At 25.9% G+C, this 24241-nt stretch overlaps 2 protein-coding genes and 1 non-coding gene across 7 annotated transcripts in view; 1 reads left to right on the top strand and 2 right to left on the bottom strand.

The window, feature by feature from the left end:
- Positions 1 to 3885, bottom strand: part of LOC107444385 (FIGNL1-interacting regulator of recombination and mitosis) — a gene marked incomplete in the record, with an annotated part of 31443 nt that extends 27558 nt beyond the window's left edge. The window contains 2 exon segments of the mRNA XM_043040346.2: positions 3374 to 3446; positions 3728 to 3885. Of these exon segments, the coding sequence (XP_042896280.2) occupies positions 3374 to 3445 (72 nt within the window).
- Positions 3886 to 3909: 24 nt separating this feature from the next.
- LOC107444386 (uncharacterized) lies at positions 3910 to 5320 on the top strand. The gene is made up of 2 exons (XR_011638078.1): positions 3910 to 4149; positions 4589 to 5320. It is a non-coding gene; the product is annotated as an uncharacterized protein (transcript).
- Positions 5321 to 9657: 4337 nt separating this feature from the next.
- Positions 9658 to 24241, bottom strand: part of LOC107444387 (sorting nexin-10B) — a 19732-nt gene continuing 5148 nt past the window's right edge. The window contains exons 1-7 of one of the 5 annotated variants that reach the window (XM_043040369.2): positions 23426 to 23635; positions 22598 to 22655; positions 17270 to 17344; positions 16646 to 16746; positions 15724 to 15822; positions 12979 to 13125; positions 9658 to 11081 (exon numbers count right to left, since the gene is read on the bottom strand). In XM_043040369.2, coding sequence (XP_042896303.1) covers positions 10895 to 11081; positions 12979 to 13125; positions 15724 to 15822; positions 16646 to 16746; positions 17270 to 17344; positions 22598 to 22633 — 645 coding nt within the window. In that variant the 5' untranslated portion in view covers positions 22634 to 22655; positions 23426 to 23635 and the 3' untranslated portion in view covers positions 9658 to 10894. The other 4 variants (XM_043040378.2, XM_071187134.1, XM_016058508.4 and 1 more) reach the window with 4 other exon arrangements.

The following is a 24241-nucleotide window of genomic DNA, read 5'->3' as shown; positions in this document are numbered from 1 at the left end:
ACTATTTAAAAGCATTGTGGGGAATGTAGAAATTGAGAATGCCAACCTTCATCTATCAAAAGATACTTCAACATTGAATCGAGTAAGCATGCCTTATACATTGGTGAGTGGTTGTTTAATAATTGCAGTGTTAGTTACACCATAATACTCCCTCACCAGAATTCTATCAGGGATAGAAATCGATGAAGGGATACTATTACTGCTGTATTTGCGAAAGACCGGGAGAGCTGTGTTAAATTCACCGAATTTTGAGCATTTAAGATGAGAGCTGTATTAAGTTCACGATTACGTCTGGTCTCTCTTGTGTTGTTATTAGCAGTTGAGTTTGTGCAGGATCCCGTTGTGTGTAAATGAGACTACGAAGAAACAGTGCAAAGAGGACGATGACACTACATATAGCAAGTTAACTACTAAATTTGTACAATCCATGGAAGTAGGTGTTACTTTCCATGTCGGCGAGTCCACATCACGTCCGCAGGTCATCAATGAGGGGAATGTAGAAATCAAGAATGCCAAGAATGGAATACCTCAAGATTGAATCGAGTTTGCATGTCTTATATTTTAGTGAATTGTTGTTTAATAATTTCAGCATAAGTTATGCAACAGCATCATTTAAAATTGGCATGTTACATTAAAAATTGGAATTTTTAAAACCAAATAGGAATGCAGAGCTATAACTGCCTAAAAATTATTAAAAAATAACTTGAACTTACAGCACAAAAAAAAAAACAGCTCAAAAAGTTATTTTTCAAATGTGCGATTGGAAACTTGTTTATCGAAATAATCTCTTAGTGAAAATACAGAATTTTCAAAATATTGACATAAAGCGTAGTAATAACAACCTAAAAAAAAAATAAATTGATTTACGATGTATTCGGTACAGAGAAGCCATGTGAAAAAGGGATTAATCAAATGCACAATTTGTAACTCAAGAGTTGTAATATTGTATTAATTGCATCAGGATTTTAAAACTCATATGGGAATTAGTAGTTATAACTGTAAAAAAAATTCTAAAAAATCATCGAAAAGTGGTTATTAATATTGGATTTTTTAAAAAAAAATTATGAGGAAATTCCCGCAATAGAAGATGTGCAAATTGAGCACGTCCAAAAGTGATGACTCAAATGCGTAATCCAAAATTTTTTTATTTGCTAAATGTTTTTTTTTAAAATTGCGTTCAGAAGCTTCTGCAGGTCGCAAATCAACAGTCAGGTTGTGCACCTTTACCTTAGATTTATTAGAATGCAAACTAAGAACAAATTTAAAATTTAATGTAAAAATTTAAAAAAATTAATGACAGAAACCTTAGAGTTCTTTGAGTTTTAAAATATAATCATCAAAACAAAATTTAATCTATATTATAAATAAATTCCTGAATCATAAAGTAGATTCAATATTGCATTTTGTAATGTACATATATATGTTAAAATCAGGGCCGTCTTCATAGCATGCAGGGCCCCCAGGCGCAAAAATATTTCAGACCTATAACGTGTCATATTGTTTAAAAACAAACTAAAAAACTTCACGTACATAAAGTAAGAATTAAGATACAGTCCCTGGCCAAATTATTAGACGCGCTATAAGATTCTATGTAAAATTATAATTATCAGGTGATAATATATACAGCTTTATTGTTTTTATGTAGCTGAAACTGGTTTGCACTTGTTTAATTTAGTGTATCAATTGGTTAACATTGTAATGAAATATGTTAAAAATAAAAACAAATAGGATATATGAGAAATCTCCTGAACAAAAACCCATTACAAGTATGTTTAATTATAAAAGTTTAGCATATAAACTCATGCAAATCATGTCATTATTAAAAAACTACAGTGTGCCTATTAATTTGGCCTAATTATTATAATATAATATCTGATACAATAAATATTCTATATTTTTATAACACATCGTCTAATTCGTTGAATTCATATTATATATCGCTTAATTTAATCATTTGATACACAAATGTAAACAAGTACAAAACGGTTTCAGTTGAGTAAATATAATAAAGCTGTATAGTACCACCTGAGCAATTAAGATTTTACATAGAATCTTATAGTGCGCCTAATTTGGCCAGGGACTGCATGATTCAATAATTTTAACTCATTTTGATTACCACAAAAACTCAAATAAAGCACTTTTAAACTTTGCATAATTTAAAAAAAATTAATATGCTAACCAGTTGTAATCCTCATATAATAAAATAATTTTAAAAACCATTAAAGTCAATTAAAATAACTAAATTAAATAAATATAAAGGTATAATAAATCAAAAAAAAATATTCAAAAATTACGAATTATTTTATCAATCTAAACAGTTATTAAAACATCTTACAATGCCCAAGTACTTAAAATTTTCACGAGTGCCTAAAATTTTCATTGGAACAAAGAAAAATAGTTTTCAGTTGATTTTTTAAGTTTTCTTGGTGATAAACTATTCCAATTATTAGTGTTTGATAAGCAATCACTATTTGTAGGTGAAAAAATGCATACTTTATAAAAATTTATTTAAAAAAAAACATATAAGGCAATGTTTTTATTCTTAGCTTTTTTTTAATGCAATTTTTAAAAAAAGTAAGATTCTCTAGAGTCCCCGGGCATTGCCCTGGTGTGCCTACACTGTTTAAATAAGTGAGTTCAGCTATTTTTATGAAGAAATAAATGTCAATATGTATTTAAAGATAATATAAAAAAACACAATTTATTTAGTCTTTTCAAAAGTTTTAAAAAAATTGTGTGATATAATTATTGTAATTTAATTATGTTAGCCTATTTTTTAGTAGTTAATAATGATACTTTTCCTTTACATTTTAAAGAATTAGAAAATCTAACACCTTTTACACTCATATCAATTATTTTATTCTCTAAAATTACAGTTATAGGCAATTACAATTAAATCTTCTCAGGGGTTTGTCTAGGTTTTTCTGAGAGGTACCTATTTTGTGAAAATTTAGATATAATTTGTGAAAAATTAAAAATTATATTGAAAAATCAACACTAAAATTTGGTAAAAATATGGATTTATCGTTTCTTAAGGGATACAAAAAGAAAATTTTAAGAAAAAGTATTTTGTGAAACTATCGTTTTTCGTAAAGTTGAATTAGTGAAGGTACAGCTACTAGGCCTGGGCAGACCCCTGAAAACACAAATTATAAAAAAAAGTAGAACTATTGAAAGACATGCGTTTTTTTCCTCTGTAACAATAAAATGCCACCTATTTATAGCTCATCATAACTGATTAACACCAAATTTTTTTTGCAATTAACAAATGTGAATGATCACTTAGGGAAATATAAAAATGATTATTAAGAATCATCAAGAATTTTAATAAATAAAACATTTCATTGCTAAAAAATAAATAAATAAAGGATACAGCTTCTTCCTCTTCATCGTCATTTTCTTTAAAGAAATCCTCGTCAAAACTTATTTCTAGACCTTTAGACATTCTATAAAATAAAAACATATATATTTGAACTAAATTAAAATAAAACTGTCCAAGTAGAATATTTGATAGATATCATATTCATGAATTCATTATACTATTCTATCAAAATAATTTAGAATTCGGTTAGAAAAATTGAATAGCAGTTTTATAAATGTATGTTGCAGTTTTATAAATGTATAATATGACCAAAGATATAAAAACAAAATATGTATCGCTTGCTACTTTTGTCTTGATCCAAGGTATAAGTTAATTAGACAACGAAAGAAAAGGTATTTAAAATACTTTGAAAGATTTTCACGCAGACGACATTGCTATTTTTATATTAGACTTTTTCAGAAAATATAAGTTTTAGCAGACGAGAATTATTGTTTTTTATTTTGCAAAAATTTTGAGAAAAGCGCCAGAATACGATGCCATTCTGCAACTAAAAATATTGATTACAGGATGGCGCTAAAGATAAAAAATTCACCGTAAGACTTCCGGGTAACTACTTCTAAATTAAGAAGAAACGAGTAGCTGGAAGCTTTTTAATGTATTAAAAAGTAAATTTAGTAATGTAAATACTCGCTCTCAATTGTAAACACTAGTGCTTGAGATAAATAGAAATTCGTTATTCGCAAATAAAAATTCGTTAATTTTACTCAACTTTAGGGGTTATTAACTCTAAAAAGAATTGTGAGCATGTAAACTTTTCTTTATCAATCGTGGGTATTTATTTTTTGTAGTTATTTACTTTCTATGCTTCTATTCTTACTCTCTATATTTATTCTATGCCTCTCTTTTTATTATTGTAATGCATAATACATGTAAATAGTAATTTTTTGACTTTCATAAAACAGAATATTCCCGGGATTGCTACTATTTATACCTTTCGAGTTGGTCCTTTTCTATTATTTTTTTAGTATCAATCATTTTGTATACACTGTATACATTATTTTATATATACTTTTGTTTATATTATTTGATATACACTGATGCGGAAATCTTACTAAAATATCTTTAAATAAATTATTGCTATACATTAAATTGTAATTTTAAAACAGCTCATAATTTTTATTGAATTATTGTCAGTTTTTAATTTAAATGATGTATAATTTAATTCAAAATTTTTTTATTAATGGATGCAACTTTTTTTATTTTCAGACCAATGGATTTTACTATGTGCTCATTTACTTAAAGAATTCTTATTTTTCTTACCGTAGAATTGCTCACTAAAAATGAAGCCTCATATATGTTCAGCATGTAATAAAGCATTCAGTCATGTTGGTAATCTTCGTCAACATATGCTGACTCACACTGGGGAAAAACCTCATACATGTGATGTTTGTGGACGAGCTTTCACCCATGTTAGTAACTTAAGACAGCATATATTAATTCATAGCGGTGAAAGGCCACACGTATGCAGCGATTGTGGTAAAGGATTCACTCATCTGAGTAATTTACGCCAACACAGTTTAGTTCATTCTGGTGAGCGACCACATTCATGTGTCCAATGTGGAAAGAGTTTTAATCATCTGAGTAACTTACGGCAACATATTCTTACTCATTCTGGTGTTAAGCCACATGTATGTGCTATATGCAACAAAGGTTTCACTCATTTAAGCAATCTCAAACAACATAATTCTTCACATCGTAATGAAAAGACTCATCAATGTTTCGTGTGTAAAAATAATTTTAATTCTTTATCTGATTTACAACAACATTATATTATACATGTGGCTGAAAAAACTGATTGTAAATTGATTGGGGTACAATCAAGTATAAACATCATTCATCTATAAATTTTGTTAATATTGTATAGAGAAATAGCTGCCAGAATTTAATTTGTATAATGATTCATTAATGTACTTATCAATAAAATATTATTTGCATATATTTGTCCTTGTTTTTATGAAAGTTTTTAAGTTTAAATCATTATTTGAATCTTAGTTTTTTTTTAGATGAATAAGTATAAGAGATTTTTCAGGTGGATAAAATTAAGAACATTAAACTCTAGGGTTGCCTTTTTAATGTATTATTACTTTAAAAGAATTGATTTGATAGTTAGATATCATTCGATGTTTGCCCTATCCCTGCAATAAACGAACCGGTGAGACTTCTTTATTCCATGAAATTTTAAATTTTTAGTGGGCAGGTAATATACAGTGCTCCCATAATTATATACTTATAATTGTGCTCCCATAATGCTAAGTATACCTTATCTCCATAATCTACCCACCAACTTGCATATTTCTAATGAGCTCTCAGGGAATATTAATGATAAATAGTTATATAATGAGTCTATATTTCTAAATAAATGGGAACAGTGAGGAAAAGTTAAAGAAAAAAAAACTTTAAATCAATAAAAAAAATTTTTTTTTAATACCTTAATCTAAGTCTACAACTTAGGAGTATTTTTTAGACAAAACGAGATTCTTCTTTTTACTTGCTAACCAATTAAGAATTATGTTAATTTAAATTCCTTATTTTAAAACTAGTTAATATTTTAAAACAATTTTTGTTTAATATTTTCATTGAAATTTATACTGTTGAACTCAGTTATCACATTTTAAAATCTTCAAAACTTTTATAAATTTTCATAGGTTTTTATAAAAGATTACCTTTATATAACGAGTTCTGTTATAAGATGACCTTTAAAAGTTTTTATTTTAGTTAATACAGGCAAAAGTAAGGAACCTGCACTAAGATCCAACTGCTTATGTACTTTTGACTTTTTGTGCTTTAGTATATCAAACATTTAAATGAGTAAATGTCAAAATTTTAAGAAATGCTATTTAGATGTTTAATGTACCCTTGTCTGAAAATTAGTTTTTCACTATCTAACACGATGGTAAAAACCCTGTGTTTTTGATTGAGAGATAAATTGTGTTTTTAACAAGACTTGCAATGAATCAAAATATAATTAACTTTACCAGTCTAAAACATTGAAGTTAGTCCATTTATGTTTCTGTCATAAAAAAGGGCAAAATATTTTTTCTGTTCTAACAGAAATGAGTCCTTTTATTTTAGTAAAAAATAAGTTACCTGCAGTGCGATAAAAAAATCTTTTTCATCTTACATACAAAAATCTTTTGCACTCTAAAAACTTGAACACCTTCATGATTTACTTTATTTTCATTAGAAGCACTATTTAAAAATAAAATTAGTTATTTTTATAGTTAGTTCTAATTGACAAAAAGTGTCTTTTTACTGTTATCTTACTAATTCCAGTGTTTCAGCTTTGTGTGTGTTTGGTTCTCAGATTTTTAGTAATTTCTATTGATATCAATTCATATTTTCAATTTTGTTTGTGCACAGTTACACACTATTTTTTGTAACATTAGGTAGGTAGGAATTTTATTTACGTCGCACTAGAGCTATTTGCGACACAATAATCAGGGAAACAACCCCGAGGAAGATTTGAAGACATGCCATCAGAATTTTGATCCTTTGCAGAGTGAATGCCTCCTCCACTTTGGTAGCCTGATGACCTGTGTGCGAAGTCAAACACTTTACAGTAGAACAGTTATCAAAGACAGATACCTAGCACCCCCGGTCCCTACGTAGGCTGATCAAAGTGGTCACCCACCTGCTCACTGATTACAGCCAGTGATGTTTGACTTTAGTGTTCTACTGTGGTATCTTTACAATCAGTCCACTGCGGGACTTGTAACATTGAGATAATAATGTTACCTACAGTTTGAAATCAAATAGTTTGGAGTATTGATAAATAAAATATGTGTTTAAGTCAAATATTAATGAATTATGTATTTTATGACAATATTAATGAGGTATGTACATTCATTTTATTAGGTAATATTTTAAAGTGTGGCAGTCTTGACTAGGGGGAAATGAAAGTGCTACTTTTAAAATGATGATTCTTGTATTTTAATGCAAACAAAAAAATCTCTAACGTAGAATCTCAGGGGTGATTGTGAGCCCAACTCAAAAATCCTGAAAATTTCTTGAGTAAAATCATTAATGATGCATTTATAAAAAAAAAATTGTCTTTAAAAATTAAATTCATTGATATTTTCACAACATGAAATTCTAAATAAATTATATGCAGCATAATTTAAATTAATAATTTTGAATAAGTTTATTTTCACTCTAATCATGTTTATTATTCTACCACAAAAAATATTTACAAATGAAAGAGATGCCAAACATAAATTCTAGTTCCAGTATTAGTTTTTTAAAAAAAATATACAAGAATTTTTATACATAAATGTGATCAATGATTTCTTGAAACTTCTGGACCTTAGATTTCCGAATTGCGGCAAGCGAAAAATTCGGATTTTTTTCGGAGCACAATCGCCTCTGCAGTTTTAAATCTTAAAAAAGAATTTCAAAGCTTAAGGTACCATTTTAAAGACCAACATAAGGAGAAATTACAAAAATAAAAATTTCTTTGATGTAAATTTTTTTAACTGTTCATCATCACATATATACAAGGCCACTTCTTATGTAACATAAATATATACTATTGATTGTATTTTCAAAAATATTTAAATTCAGAAATCAACTGAAAGCCATTATTTTGAAACTTAATGCAAGTCCAAAATACTTATCATAAATAATTAAAAGTTCTGCATTGCAAATATTTTTAATCAATATTTCAAGTGACTCATTGACCATTACATTTTAGGTTACTTTTTCACAAACCAAATACTCATTATTACTTACCTATTGTTTTAAGAAAAACTTCAATCGAAGAATTTAAGATAAAGATACCAAATGGAAAACATATCTCAAAAAATAAATTATAAGTTTTTATGCTCATTGTATTATTACATATTAGGCTACTTTTTCATAAATTTTAAAAATGACTGCCATTTTCAAAAAAAAAAAAAAACACTTTTTTATCTTCTTCAGCATTTAATTTTTGAGTTGAACTACAATCACACTCGAAATTTCCTATTTGAAAATTTATTTTGACCAATTAACTTGTTTAATTTATCTAAATTTAAATCAATAATGATTCATAATTTTTTAAAAATTTATATGAAATATCAGGGGGATTTTTTGAGATTTCTAGTTATTGAGGGGGACATATACTAACCGTCCCCAGCGCAGTCTATGTCTTAAAAATTTACAACTGAAAAGCAGAGTGTGAGGAATAAAATTTATAGCGAGAAACAATTATTTATACTAAAAAATTAAAAGCTTCATGTTGCAAATTTTTTATAAATTTTAAGTGTCTATAGCATTATTACATATTTGGCTTCCTTTAGATACTAGTTTTTTCCTAATAATGACTGCCATTTAAATATAAAGTTACTACTTAAGAAGCAAATAACTCAGAAATTTACAAATAAAAAGCAAACAAAAGTGAAAAATCACTTAAAATAGAAAAAGAAAATATTTCAAAAATTAAGTTTTGAAGCATAAATAATTTTAATAAATTTAGGAAAATTGCATTAAATCACTATGTATTAAGATTTTATATTATTTTATTATATTAGTTTTCATTATATTATGACTGCAATTTAAGAAAAATTTACAACTTGAAAACAAAGTTTAGCTTAAAAAAGTATTTTAAAGATGAACATGAATAGAAAATAATTTTCTTTTAATTTTCTGCATTGCAAACGTTTTTAATAAATATTTAAAGTGTCTGCTGTATTATTATATATTGGGTTCTTTTTCTTAAACGTAACTGATTATTATTGACTGCTATTTTTAGAAAAACTAAAATTCAAGATACAATTTTAAAAGATGATCATGCATCGAAAATATTTATCTATCCCAAATGTATAATTTAATTATAATTAACGATAGAAACTGTTTTTAAAATTATCAATAGCTACATAAGCAGCCATTATTAATTAACACTAAACGTACCATAACTGGTTAAAATACCAGTTATTGTATTTTAAAGTGTTGGTATGTTTAGTGTTAATTAACACATTTATTTTATATCATGCATGAACCATAATTTATAAAATACCAAAAATAATTACAATGAATTTTCTTTTCATTTAATAAATTCTATATGTAAATATACAAAAAAATCTTAACTTTTTAAAATAACAATGAAGAAGAATCATTTTTTATTGAAAGTTTGGCAATCTGTATATAAATGTATGATGAATACCCCACAGATAATGATTGAATTGTACTAAATTATTTTATTTTTACATACATTTTTAAACTCACTAATTTTAACATAGTTGTAGATTTCATAGAACTTATATTTTAAGAAGCAGGCTGTTATTACACAATAAAGAGAATTTCAAAATACAACAAATATTTTATTTGTTAAAATATGAGCATTTGAGACATATTACATATAAAGTCAATATTATACAGAATAATAAATGCTAATACAAAATGATTGAAACAAAAATCAATCATATTTGCAATCATAAACAAAATAAAATCTGAAACGGTTTATTTAATATTTGATGAAACTTAAAAGAATAATGAAAAATAAATATTTGCCTTTAAAATTTTTGATCAAATCTTAATGTTAATGAAAAAATTTTTGGCTCTCGAGTAATTATATTATCAAATCAAAATAATGCTTCCATCATACTAGACATGCATTGTGTTAAGATTACTAAATTATCTAAAAACAAAATGTTAATTTAACAATTATAAAAATAAAAAAAAAAAAGAAAATGGAGAATATATTAATATATATAAAAGATTTTATGAACCAGAAAAAGAATTTTTACTGTAACAAATAATTTTTAAAGTAATCTTAAAATAAAAATATTTTTATAACAGATCAGAAAGTATACATTGAAAAATAAATATATTTTCTTAAAAAGATTAATACTGTCCAAAGAACTAAAAACTTTTAATTGAAAAGGTTCAATAATTATTTTAAATATTTTCATATAATTGTAACACTATTAATAGTGAAAGCAATAAATAATAATAATGAAAAAAACCTTAATACCGAGCATAAATTATCCTATTTTAAAATAAAAAAATCGGAAATTAAGTCAGCATGAGTAAATATCAAGCAATTTTTAAAAAGTCAAAGTTATTTTACATCATTATAGTCGATATTTAAAAAACAGGGAAATAAATACTTTTTACTGAAAATTGTTCATCGCATAAGATTTTTAATTATTTAGGTTTTATAAATACATTTACATCACAATATTGGATGTAATTCTTATAGAAAAGAAAAATTGAGTTTCCCCCAAAAAATGCTCATGTAAATTTCTTTAATCTTTTTTTTTTTAGAAGTTTATTTAATACTTAACCAGTTTTGAAAAGAAAATAATTCATTTTTATTAATTAACAGGGATAAAGATATCTTAAATCAAAGCTTAATTGACAAAAGCAGATAAAGTTAGCGTCAAAAATATAATTCACCATGAAGAATGAAAATAAATAATTAAAAATGATAATTTGTACAAGGGTATACAGAATACCCTGGAGGTAATATTAATAAAATTCATATACAAAGTATTTATGTCATAATATACACAATATAGTTACGGGAACACAATTTCATGGAGTATGAACTTCAGCCACAGTAACTTGTTCACAGAAACTCACTTTTTTATGATCTAAAGAAGAGTTCATATTTGACTCGGAAGATGGTTTAATTATTGCACAAGCACTTGAACTACTTTCATCTGAGAAACAGTCACTAGAGCAATGGCTGTTAGAACCATCCTCTTCTGTTGGAGGAAAACTAAAAAATAAAATTCGACATAAACTAAACATTTAAAAAAGTTACACCTATTACACGAACACAATAAATATTAAACAATTTCATGCCAATGAATTTCAAATAATTTTGCGATTAAAAAGAGTGTTTCTCTTTTAAGTTACATTTCAGTTTGACAACAAGATTTTCACACAGGGTTTTTACCCACTCCCAAATGGGTTTTGTTAATTTATAATCACTATCTGCTGTTTCTTTAAATCTACAATTATTTCTTATTCTACTTCATATATACATAATTTTACCTCAAAACTTGGTGGATAACTTTAATACTGAGAAATAAAAAACTAACCTAATACATATTGTCTATGTGAGATTAAATCTAAGCTATATTGATTTTGGAATTTAAGTAAAATTAGTTCTCTCTCACTCTATACATGAATATTATTTAATTAAAGAGTAGTTCCGTAATAAGTTAGCTTGGTAATTTACTGACATTATTTTATGAATTTCAAGAACAATAGAAAAACAACCTAAAAAAGACACAATCACCTTTTATCACTGGTTATAGAAGGAAATAAATGCTGGGAATTTTATATCAATACCTGCAGGCCTGTTAAGAGAAACCCTCCAACACGGAAGAGGGCGCTGCAAGTTATCAAAGCATCTGCAGATTAATTTTCATAATCATTAGATTATTAAAACAGGGAAAAAAATTGTTGACTTCGTTTTAAAACATCACTAATCTTATTTCTAATCAAAATTATGAAACCGAGTAGTGGGAACAATACAAAGAATAAAAATAAAACTTTTTTACTTGATAATTGATCACAGACTTATACTCTATAAGGATTTATTCCACTTTTTTTAAATATTATTGTTGATTCAAATTAAGTTTTGGAAACATAAAATTTTAAGAAATGTTGCTAACATATCTGTTAGAATAAACTGAATTTTTACAATAGTGATTTTTGTTTGTCATATCTCGCCAATAAATTCGGATGTATGAAAGCTGTGCTGCAGATTTACTGCATAAATTCAGCAAGAAAAGATGTTACTACATTATGAACACAGTTGTTATACATAACTACATATAAAGCTGTAGTTATTTAAAGTGAAAAAAATATTTTGATTTGTAAGTATGCATGTATATATTTATATATATACTATCAATCAACACCCTGGTCCTAGTTATTTTATAAAGAGATAATATAAACTGGTCTTTCAAGGGTTGGTATAGTTAGTCCATACAAAGAACTGCCCTCGCCATAAAGTTTAAAGCTGTCTGCTGCTATGGAAACAAGAAATAGCACAGCTTAAAGAGGTGAGCTTCTCTCTCTTTCTTGATTTACTTTCTCTCACCAACCTGAGACAAAACCTGTCTTAAATACTGATCTAGCAACCGTACTTCAAATAGTTAACTCTCGTAATCATAGTGACTGCCACTGCTCCAGTTGAATCGCCAAAGGAGTTTTTTCCAGGTGACTATACAGGCACTGCGTATAAAAGAAAAAATAACATTTAAGGACCCAGAAGGATCTTGAAACAGGCTTACTTCACCTTTTTGCCCAACAATCTTCTAAAATCCTTATGTTTAGATCATTAATTGTCTTAGTGTATTTGATTGCTATATTCTCTAGTAACAAAGTTTGAAACTTCATGTTTTATATTAAGTTTTTATCTTCTTAATACACATCATTACTCTAAATTTAATTTGTTGGTCGAATTTTGAAACACCTTGTATAAGGTTTTAAATTTAATTAAATATGTCTCAGTATTAATCATTCTATATGAATGTCAAATTTTATAAACATTTTATTTGGTTACATTGATTTTATTAATTATAATTCAAATATTACATATTCTGAAATAAAATTAATTCAATTTCTATTATTTAGATGTAATAATTAGGATATAAAATTACCTATTATAAAAGTCTGACAAAGAAGTCTGTATCTCACTAACTGTAGCTTTACCTTCAATTATGTCTTTTATTTTAGACAAAGAAAAAGTACTTTGCAAGAATAAATGCAGAGCTTTACTAGATAAGTACAATCTATCAGCCACTAATCTGGAGAAAAAACATACACAATTTAATAAGGTTTTCAAAATTCAAAAGAAACTTAAATGAAAATAAATTATAAAGCTAATCAATAACTTATTTAAACTAACCTTTGTTAAAAAAAAAAAACAAAAAAACAATAATTTTCATCTAAGATTTTTCTATTCTGAATGATAAAAAAGATCTTTTTACAAAACTTTAAAAAAAAAAAATTCCCAAACACGCAAATAAACAAAGCTTCAAAAAATCAGTATATAGATGAAATCTCCATCAGTCGAACAAAAGAAAACTAAAAAATTTTAAGCAAAACAAAAATTTAAGAAAGGCAAGTAACACAATAAGAAAATTTTGAAAGTAACACAATAAGAAATTTTTTTTTAAATAAGGATTTTAAAAATAAAATGATATCAATAACATCAAGGATTATTTTTTTCACAGTAGAAAGATATTTTTATACAAAACTTTTCAAAAAAAATTTTTTTAGGGAAATCTAAAAATGATTCATACGTATTTATACAAGGGCGCTGTTAGCTGCTACTCACTAACTCCAATAATTGCTTTGCAACAACTGTTGTTTCTAAGCGTAAAATAGTTTTTCCTATGATACAGTTAACAATAACTTAAAATATATCTACTTTAAAGAGTTCTGTTAGTGTCTACTCGTGCCTCCCCCCTTCTCATATCTAACATTTATTTCTTTAAATTAAATGTTTATTTTTAAAAAAATTGAATGATTCTGGTTAAGGCATTTTCTATTTCATATACCATCATTTTGGTAAAATATCGATAGAACATCTTACGTAAAAAGAAAAATTAAATAAATTAAATGAAAATAACCTTATCTCATCTACATCCCAACAGTCATGAAAACTTTTTTTAAAGGTTTAGTTTTAAAAAATTCCGAAATTTAGAACATGTTTTTTATTTATATAAGCACACAATAAATTTTTTTAGAATGATATCAAATAAAACATTGCTCGATTGAAAATTATGAAATTTATTATTCTTTTAAATTTTTTTGTTGTTGCACAAATGTTATAATAACTGGTTGGGTAATAAATCCAAGTTTTACTAGGTACCCAAAGCTGGCTGGAGAAAAGAGATTAGATTAATACAGAATATCTGACAAAATTTATTGACTTCTATAAAATTAGAGTCAAAAATTTAGAAATTTTTTAAAACTTATAGTTATATGTTGCTTCAAAGGCAAAGACATTTAATTTATTAAATTTTCAAGAAACTTCAATCAATATTTTGATTAATTTAAGTGACGATAAAACAACTATCTTTCAAAGTCTATAACAAATATATATGTAACAAAAAACATATAATTGGTAATGCAAATAAAAAAGATTGTATTTTAACTTTTAAATGCATTTTTGGAACATGGTTCTATTCAACATTGCCACAACAATGAAGCATTAATTAAGATAAAAATAGCAAATAAAATAATAAACAATGGTAACTTATGACAGATAACAAATCACATACTATCAGCATTTTATCATTTTTTCAACAGGTGCAAAGATAATTCATCCTTTCAGTTAATCAGTAAAATAAATTTAATTGTTAAGGAAGGATTTTGTTTTACTTTTCCAAATTAATGATATTATTCCATATACTAATTTCACACAATATGTTATCATAATACACACAATATGAGAAAAATTGTAACACTTTTACAGTAGTGGAATAATACAATATAATCAACTCATTAAAAAGGGAAAATATTAGCACAAAATAAATTATTAATTAAACCAAATCTGGCTGTCTTCTAGCAGTTAAAATATTTTTTTTTTAAATGGGAAAAAAAAATATTGATAAATATTTTGATGATCTTGCAAAAGTTTTATGGGGTTTATAGATTCAATAAAACTCTTTCTAAATAATCAATGATGCTAACTTGATAACTCAAAACAAATAATTAAAAGATCATTTGCACAAAGTATAATTGGGAAAAAAACATATTACAGTAGAATGCCCATTATCTGACTCGATGGAGTAGAAACCTATAAAGTAAATGAAAAATACGGGTGTTTGGCCAACTTTAGAAACCTTTTTTTAAAATTTAGACAGTTTTAGAACTTTTATGACTAAATTCTTTAAGTAACTTTCCTTCAGCTTTTTTTTTCTTTCCTGAAGCTTATGTTTTATTCGACACAAAAACACCTATTTGATCTACTTTTTTCAGCATTACAGATAAACTTCTTGAGATAATATTTGGATTTTCTTTAAACCTAATTTTCAAACACATAAAAAAAAAATTCAGATATTAAGAAAAAATATTTATAGAGAATCTGAAAATGCAGACAGAATTTTGTGAAAAAAATTTAAAAGGAAATCAAGGACAGCAGAAATTGTTTGAGCCCCTTCTAAAAATCTGAAGAGCAAGACAAAAGTTTGAGGGAAAATAAATTATGAGGACACCAAAGAACAAAAGGAGATTTTTGAACCTCTTCAGAGGAATCTGAAGATAGGCATTCATTAAATATCATTCATCAGGTTATGATTGAAGTCTGGAGTGACCATTTCAACTATTAACACCAAAGCTCAGATATAAAGCATTAAGAAGATAGAACAGTGTAGTAATTGAATAATTTACATTACTTTCTAAGAAATTCTTGCAAAGCTTCTTGTCTATCTTTTATGAGTTTCAGATCAAAGGTATCTTTAAACAGATCTTTAGGTGGTAAAAGTGGAAGCTTACTGAAAAGAAAGAAAATGCATTTGTTCAATGGAAAAGTTACAAAAGAATAAGTTAAAAGTAATCAAAATTAGACAGCACAAAATTTTGCTACACACTAAATCTTAAATATCTTAACAGAGTTTTAATTGTACTTATTTGTACAAAGGTAGGGAAATAGAAAATTTTGAGCATTAAATTTGACTACACTGTAGTGGTGACAACTGTTTAGAACCAAATTATGTTACTTTTAAATTCTTAGTTTCTAAATACTACTCTGTATATTTATAAAGTAAAAAGTTATGTGAGTATGTTATTATTTTTAAATCATAATAACTACAAAATATGCTTTCTACTACAATCTAATGGCTATACTGAGGCTTTGAACTTTTAAAATAGCACATAAATTAAAAAGATAGAGCTAGAATAAGATTTATCCAAATAAATAATGAATAATCCAAACATGAAAAATTTTATAATAAATATTTATGGTGAAAAAACAAATTTCCTAAGAAATTAAACTAAGATTCTAATAATAATAACCAAACACAAGAGTAATAACATTATTATTTACAGAGTAGTTGTAATAGTTCAAAACACAAAACTCATTAGTACAATAATTTATTACAAATTGCATTTAATAAAGTTTTATTCAAGATTTTCAGGAATTATAACAGACTATAAATACTAGGTATGAAAGAAAAACTGAACACACTATTTTTTTTAGAAAAAAAGCTAAATATTATTTTAAAGCAAATCTCAATGAAAAATAAAATAAAAGAGGTATAATTTGTATAGATTAGCAACAAATAACTGGAATTCAAAAAGTATTATAAATATACTCACTGTGGTGGAAACTGCTTTCTTAGAAGCTTTCTTAACAAAACAAATTCAGAGTATCTCCTACGTGTAGTACTTTTTTGAAATGAAAAGGAAGGATCATTGGTCTGTAAAAAATACAAATAAAATTTATATATATACACATTATGTGTAATTTTTACAATTTAGATGTCAGCGATAAGATAACTATTGCACAATTTAGCAGCTATTTTAATAGATTTAGCAGCTTTTGTCTGCACATAGGGCATGTGTTGTGTTCTCGGAATCCTTCACATGAGCATTTCTGGCAAAACAAATGTTTACATGTTGTTCAACAGAGTTCAGCAAGTCATTCCAACATAAACAAACTTCTGGCTATTTGATCTATATTTTCTTATAACTCGTAAATACATGAACTGCATAACTTCCTATCACTCTATCAATATTTCAGAATTCTGTTACCATCCACACTTTCTTTTCTGTTTCCCACTGATGGCAGTCACACACTTTTTACACAATATCTTTCAACATTTCTCGGCAGTTGGCCCAGGGATATTGAAAGTATTGACGTATATAAAGAAAAAAAAAATAGTATAACAAACTTAATTGTGCTAAAAAAAATTTTTTATATACATAAAAATTCATGCTTACTTCTAAGGCAATTTCATAACTAACATAATTGCCAGCTTCTTTTATAGGAGTTTGTACCCTCAAATCAATATATAACTGCAAATAAGAAGAAAAAGAAAAGTGTTTTAATACCTTGTGATGAAGCTAAATACTTTATAGCAAACTAACTAAATATCTTATAAAAGAAAGAGCATTTTAATATATTTATTGCACTAAATAAGAATGTTTTAATTTAGTGTTGTTGTTAATTATTGTTGATTTAACTTGTTGAAGCATAATTACAACAATAATAATATTAAATATGATTTACAGCTTCATAAAAATCAGAGATGTAAAAGACTTTATTTTATTTAATCCCCTGCATTTAATAGCTGTATCATTTCTCATTTACAGCTAACAATGATCAATATTGTAGTCTTGTAATTTAAAAATCAACTGAGAAGACAATCAAGACCCCAAGACAACCTTGCCTTCATGCAGAACTTATTTATGAAACTAATTGGCATATATATATACAGTGAGACCTGTTTTTGTGCGGTCCTTTTTTATGCGATTCTGTTTTTGTGCGTTTGGTTTTATGCGATTTTATTTTTGTGCGATTTTTTTTGTGCGAATTATTTTTATGCGGTATATGAATCTTAACGGCGTTAGCACCAGTTTAATGTTTCCTATCAATGTGCATATGCATGTTGTGGACGAACTCTGATTACGTGGTCTCCTTGACAACGATGTATCTGAACTTCGCGATGCTCTGTTTATTTACTTTCATTAGTTCATTTATTATCGTCAACTCCATTTTCTCTTCTGTTTAAAATTTATTCTGCGCTAAACAAGTTGAAGTAAATCAGTAAAAAATCGTTTGCTGTGTTAAAATATTTAGTATTTTAAAATTAAACCGTTTAAATTCTCGTCTGCGTGTATCTCAAATACTATACGCTTCGTATTCAGAGTTTTATACACGATTCACGTGATTAAGGATTCATTTTATAGTGAGATTAAAGGTAAAAAAATTAATTACTTTTGTTTCTATTTATATGTAGTTTTTATGATTTTTATTTCATTTTATTTGATCACTGACTTTATGGTACCAAAAAACAAATCAATTGAAATCCTATCTTCAAGCGATTTTCAACCAATTCATTCCAAGAAGATGCGCGTTTTGGATTACGACGAGTAGCAGCAAACTATTTAATGAAATTTGAAAACTTCTACATGTATATGTATAATGAAGAATTAAATATTTTTAAAATTTCTTTAAGTCTAATTTAATTATTTAATCCTATTGAAAGCATTCTCTTATCTATTTCATAAATCATTGATGTATTTTCTGAGTCCGACTTTTTTTATGCGGTCCCTATCAACCGCATAAAAAAAGTTTTTGGTGGTATATGGTACAAACTTGTTTATTACATGTCAGAATTTATAAAATTTTCTAATTTTTTTTTGTGCGATTTCTTTTATGCGGTCCCTATCCACCGCACAAAAAAAGGTTTTACTGTATATTACACGGAGAGGAAAACTTTGCATGGTATGTCCAATGGAAAGGATATTACAATCTAGGATCTGTTTAACATAGGATGGGCATTTTGTTTAGAAGCTAGGGGAAGAAGAAAAAAAAAAAGAAAAAACAGTGGAAATTGGGCAAAATGGAAAAAACTAAAAATAACAAAATAACCAATTCAATTGTTTAGCAATAAAATAATTTTTAAAAAAAAAAAAAGATAATACTAAAAAAAAGTTTAAATTTAAATAAATTAATATACTACCAGGAAAATTACATTGTCCTTATTTTTCACATCAATTTTAAAAGAAAATTTTTTATTTTGGTATTATTTATCTATATAGATGGATTATAAATATAGGTGGATTATAAATTATATCCACCATATAGGTGGATTATAAATTTTAAAATTCTACATAAAATTTTAAAATTTACATCATATTATTTAAATTTGTTTGAATATTCATACTTATCAATATTTGATTAAAAAATCAGCACCCATACTATTTGTAATTATGAATTTAATATGTAATTAGTAGTAGTGTTTACATTTAGGATGTGATTTGCTAATTTAGTAACAATAAAACTTTATTATATAATAATAATTCCCTACATAATTATAAAATAAGGCTTTATGATACAGCATATACTTATATACAAATATTAAAGGACAGTCATTTAAGTTTCTTAAAAAAACTCATCAAATTTATCTTTCTCTCCAATTGTGATGTGAATGTGTAACATAATTGAACATGATTCATTAAAAAGCTTAGAAATTAATATTATTACATAAATTAGCTTGCAAACATAAGCTATTTAGAAAATTGTTTTAATATTTGATATTTCTTTTTGAAAAAGATCTTTTTTTCCCACTTGAGTTGGAAAAAACTTGCCATTCTTGGTTTAACATAAAAGATATTTGTGTCACTCTTGTTATCAACACAAATCAGGATTTAAACCTGGGTCTTTTCAATGCGAGTTAGGGTTTGAACCTTTTCATTGGTGGGCAAGTATTCTCTGATTCGAGCCCTCAAGTCTCAATGTCAGAAATTGTCAAGAACATTTTAACTGAATAGATCCAGGCTGAAATATGAAAATTTTTAACTGACATTTAACAAAATTAAGTTTAAAAATTTAAATTAAAATTTTTATTTTTAGTAACAAAAAGTAAACAAATAAAATAAAACTACAAATAAATAAAATAATTATAGTAAATAAATAAAAACTATCCAAAGAATCTTAAAGCATTCGCAATAGATTTGAGAATTTAGATTTCACACAGCTCTTAAAATACTGTAGAACCTTTTTCAATCCTTTCTCATGGGAACTACTCAATGAGCACGATAAATACGGGAAAATGAGGACTCAACATAAAACAATAAGTAACGACTAGAAAATGCATGAAAAGTAACAAAGAGATAACATACTTTGAGATGAATAAGTTTACTATAAGAAAAAAATCCATTGAAAAAATTATGTACATAATACCAAAGTACTTACAATGCAAAAGAATGTTTAGAACATTTATTTCAAATATTTTAACATATTAGTTCAAGTACACTCTTTTCTTCCCAGTGGAAGAAAAATTAATTAATTAATTAAAAATAATGTAAATAGAATATAAATAACGCAAATAAAATAAAAATAAATAAATTAATAAATAAAATAAAAGATAAATCAAATAATAATTTTGACAGAGTGCTGATTATTCTCTGCACACTAGTATAAATAAAGTAGGTTGCCAATTGTTTAAAAGGTTTTGAAACCTTCTGCAAGTGTTGGCACTGGTTGCGGCTCCATTTTGTTTTTATTGGTACCACTTTGCACTTCTAAAACTTTTGAAACAGTATCTTGAACCAAAAACACTATAAGCTTTAACATTTTCAATAGCTGATGCATAAACATAAAACATGCTGTTTTAGCCTTTTAATTGTAACTGTAACAAATCCTTATATTATAAGTTATCATTAGCATAAGGAGTTACTATATTTCTTCTCAAAATGAAATAACTTTTTTTTATTTTTTATATGTTGGTAGATTTTCTGAATAATAAGAGGTGAAAATTCACAAATTTATAAAATTATCTCAATGGGACATTATAAGAATAGCATTTGCAATAGAACTGTTAACACAAGACAATACACACGGAAAAAAAAAAGATACGGAAACAATGAATTGATCAATGAACCCTGTAATTGAAACCATACATTCAAAGCGCTACTTAATGTATAATATATCGTTTACACTATTTCCGTGTTTTCAAACATAATTTTTATTAATTTTAAATAAATAATAAAAAAAATTACAAAAACTAACCAAAAGAATCGTAAAGATTTTAGACATAGAATTTTAAAATATAAGAAGCATAGAGGCTATAAAATAAAAATTTTACTTAATACAAAAAAAAAAAAATTTTCATACTTGTTTACAAAAAATTTCTGTCATTTTAAGAATTGTTTATAGTAATTTTTAATAAAAAAATATGTAAATGTATAAACAAATAAATAAAAACTAACAAAAGAATTTTAAAGCATTCTGAATAGATCCAGACAACTCTTAAATATTTGAAACCATATATAATTAAAATACTACTTAATATACAAAATATCTTTCATACCATTTCTGTCAATTCAAGCATCATTTTTTAATAATTTTTAGTATAAATAAATAAAAATAGAATCTTAAGACAATCTGAATAGATATTAGAATTTAAATTCAAACAGCTCTTAAAATATTTGAATCTTTGAAATCATATAATGAAAGTATACTTAATATAAAAAAAAAATATCTTTTATACTTGTTCATCATCCATTTCTGTCACTTCAAGCATCATTTTGGGGAGATAAAACTGACACCTATAATTACAAATTTATGTCATTANGCCTGAATAAGAAATTGGCGGGCCACATGCGGCCCGCAGGCAGCCAGTTGGACAGCCCTGCAATAGCTGATGCTTAAACATCAAACGCGCTGTTTTAGCTTTTTTATTGTAACTGTAACAAACTCTTATATTATATGTCATCATTAGCATAAGGAGTTACTATATTTCTTCTCAAAATGAAATAATTTTTATTTTTAATATGTCGGTAGATTTTCTGAATGATAGAGGTGAAAATTCATAAGTTTAAAAAATTATCTCAATGGGACATTATAAGAATAGCATTTGCAATAGAACTGTTAAAACAAGACAATACACATGGGGAAAAAAAGATACGGAAACAATGAATTGATCAATGAACCCTGTAATTGAAACCATACAAGTGTTACTTAATGTAAAATATATTGTTTACCCTATTTCTGTATTTTCAAACATCATTTTTATTAATTTTTAATAATAAATAAATAAAAAATTACAAAAACAAACCAAAAGAATCGTCAAGATTTCAGACATAGAATTTTAAAATATTAGAAACATAGAGGCCATAAAATAAAAATTTTACTTAACATAAAATTTTTTTTTTCATACTTGTTCACAAATAATTTCTGTCACTTTAAGAATTGTTAATAGTAATTTTTAATAAAAAAATATTTAAATAAGTAAACAAATAAATAAAAACTAACAAAAGAATTTTAAAACATTCTGAATAGATTCAGACAACTCTTAAAATATTTGAAACCATATAATTAAAATACTACTTAATGTACAAAGTATCTTTCATACCATTTCTGTCAATTCAAGCATCATTTTTTATTAATTTCTAGCAAAAATAAATCAATAAAAACTATAAATAGAATCTTAAGACAGTCTGAATAGATTCTAAAATTCAAATAGCTCTTAAAATATTTGAATCTTAGAAACCATATAATGAAAGTATACTTAATATGTAAATAAAAAATATCTTTTATACTTGTTCATCATCCATTTCTGTCACTTCAAGCATCATTTTGGGGAGATAAAACTGACACCTATAATTACAAATTTATGTCATTATTTTGTAAACACAGTAATGTAGAGCAAATGGAAAAAATAGCTATCAAGTTTTCATAATCAATTGTAAAGATTAGTTATCTCAGAAATTTTTTTGAGTCACATTAAATGAATGTACAAAAAGCAATTAGCTTTTATAGAGTGAAGATCATTTTTAGCAGAGACCTCGAATAAAAGCACAACGGCTTATGAGTTGTTAAATTTATTTAGTGTATAACAACAATATGCTGATCTTCGACGATTATATATGCCCATTAGTCAAAGTAATTTAAATTGTAATTCATGTAAACAAGTTTAAAGAAATATTCTAATGATCAGAAGATATAATTACTTTAGAAATGAATTTCAAAATCATATACTTACCATTTTCAAAGAAAGCAGCGCATTAACAAACAACAAAAATTGTAAATAAATAATATGTTTATTAGAAAATGACTTTAATGAAAATTAATCCTTAAATTACTTAAATAGTTTATATAGATAAAAACTATTATCATTTGCATAACAACTAAGTATTGAACAATGTTTCTAAATCCTTAAGTAATAGTAACCTAATTATTCACGAAAAGCTGTTACAGTTATTGCATCACATTAACGATGTTAATGTTGTAGCATAATTTAGAACTTCAATTTAATTTTGAAAGTAAACATGTATCATCTGATGCGCACATTTGAGTATAAAATAAAATTAGCAGGAAAGACTAACTTTTTTCAGAGTAAAACAAAAAAATAAAACTTGATTACAAACCTTTAACGCAATAAGACTAAAATTAACTGATAAGCGAGGGATATTCCCATTTCATTGTTTCGCTTTCACTAGGTGACAACTTAGCACGAAAGTGAAATTCCAATTATTTGACATAAAGATAGAGAACAATAATATTTTTTCACATAACCACAGATCAGATAATACACATGATTCATATAAACACGAAAACAAAAATATCGATTAGTCAATCGATTATTTTTATCTATTTCGATACAATTTATCGTTACATTTTAATTTCAATGAATTAAAGTCAACTATTTATCGATATATTTATAATAAAGTTCTCAACACTTATTAGTTCTGCCATCTTTCCCATCGATACAGAAGTTCTGCTATTTTTTTACTAAAAGGTATGAAAAAATCACTTTGATTTGAAGTCAATTATAACAAAAGGAATAAACAATTTCGAAGACACTTAATATACCTGTAGAAAGGACACAGCAATTAAAGCTATTAGTGAAAATGATAGCAAGGCAAAAAATTAATGCACATTCACAAAAATAATGCAAATCATTTCTCGTTGCAGAATGGCTGGAATCTAAAAAAAAACTGGCCAAAAGTTTAAAAAAAAAATTGTTAAAGCGTTTTATATTCTTGATCATAATTATTTTTTGGTGTCAATTGAACAATGTAATCACAAAGAAAATACTTATTCCTTTTATCTTTCTAATTTGAATTAGATCCATGAGTTTGCTCGACTGCGCGTATTCCACTGAGTTGTTTGTCCTCTACGCCTCGTACTCATCTGGACCAGGCGTTTTTTGTTGTTGTTACTTTTATATGAAATATATATAT

The sequence above is a fragment of the Parasteatoda tepidariorum genome, chromosome 10, assembly GCF_043381705.1.
Source record: "Parasteatoda tepidariorum isolate YZ-2023 chromosome 10, CAS_Ptep_4.0, whole genome shotgun sequence".
In the NCBI taxonomy this organism is placed as follows: Eukaryota; Metazoa; Arthropoda; class Arachnida; order Araneae; family Theridiidae; genus Parasteatoda; species Parasteatoda tepidariorum.
Note: the sequence above shows the minus strand (reverse complement) of the source record. Positions and strands in the feature narration are given on the sequence as shown.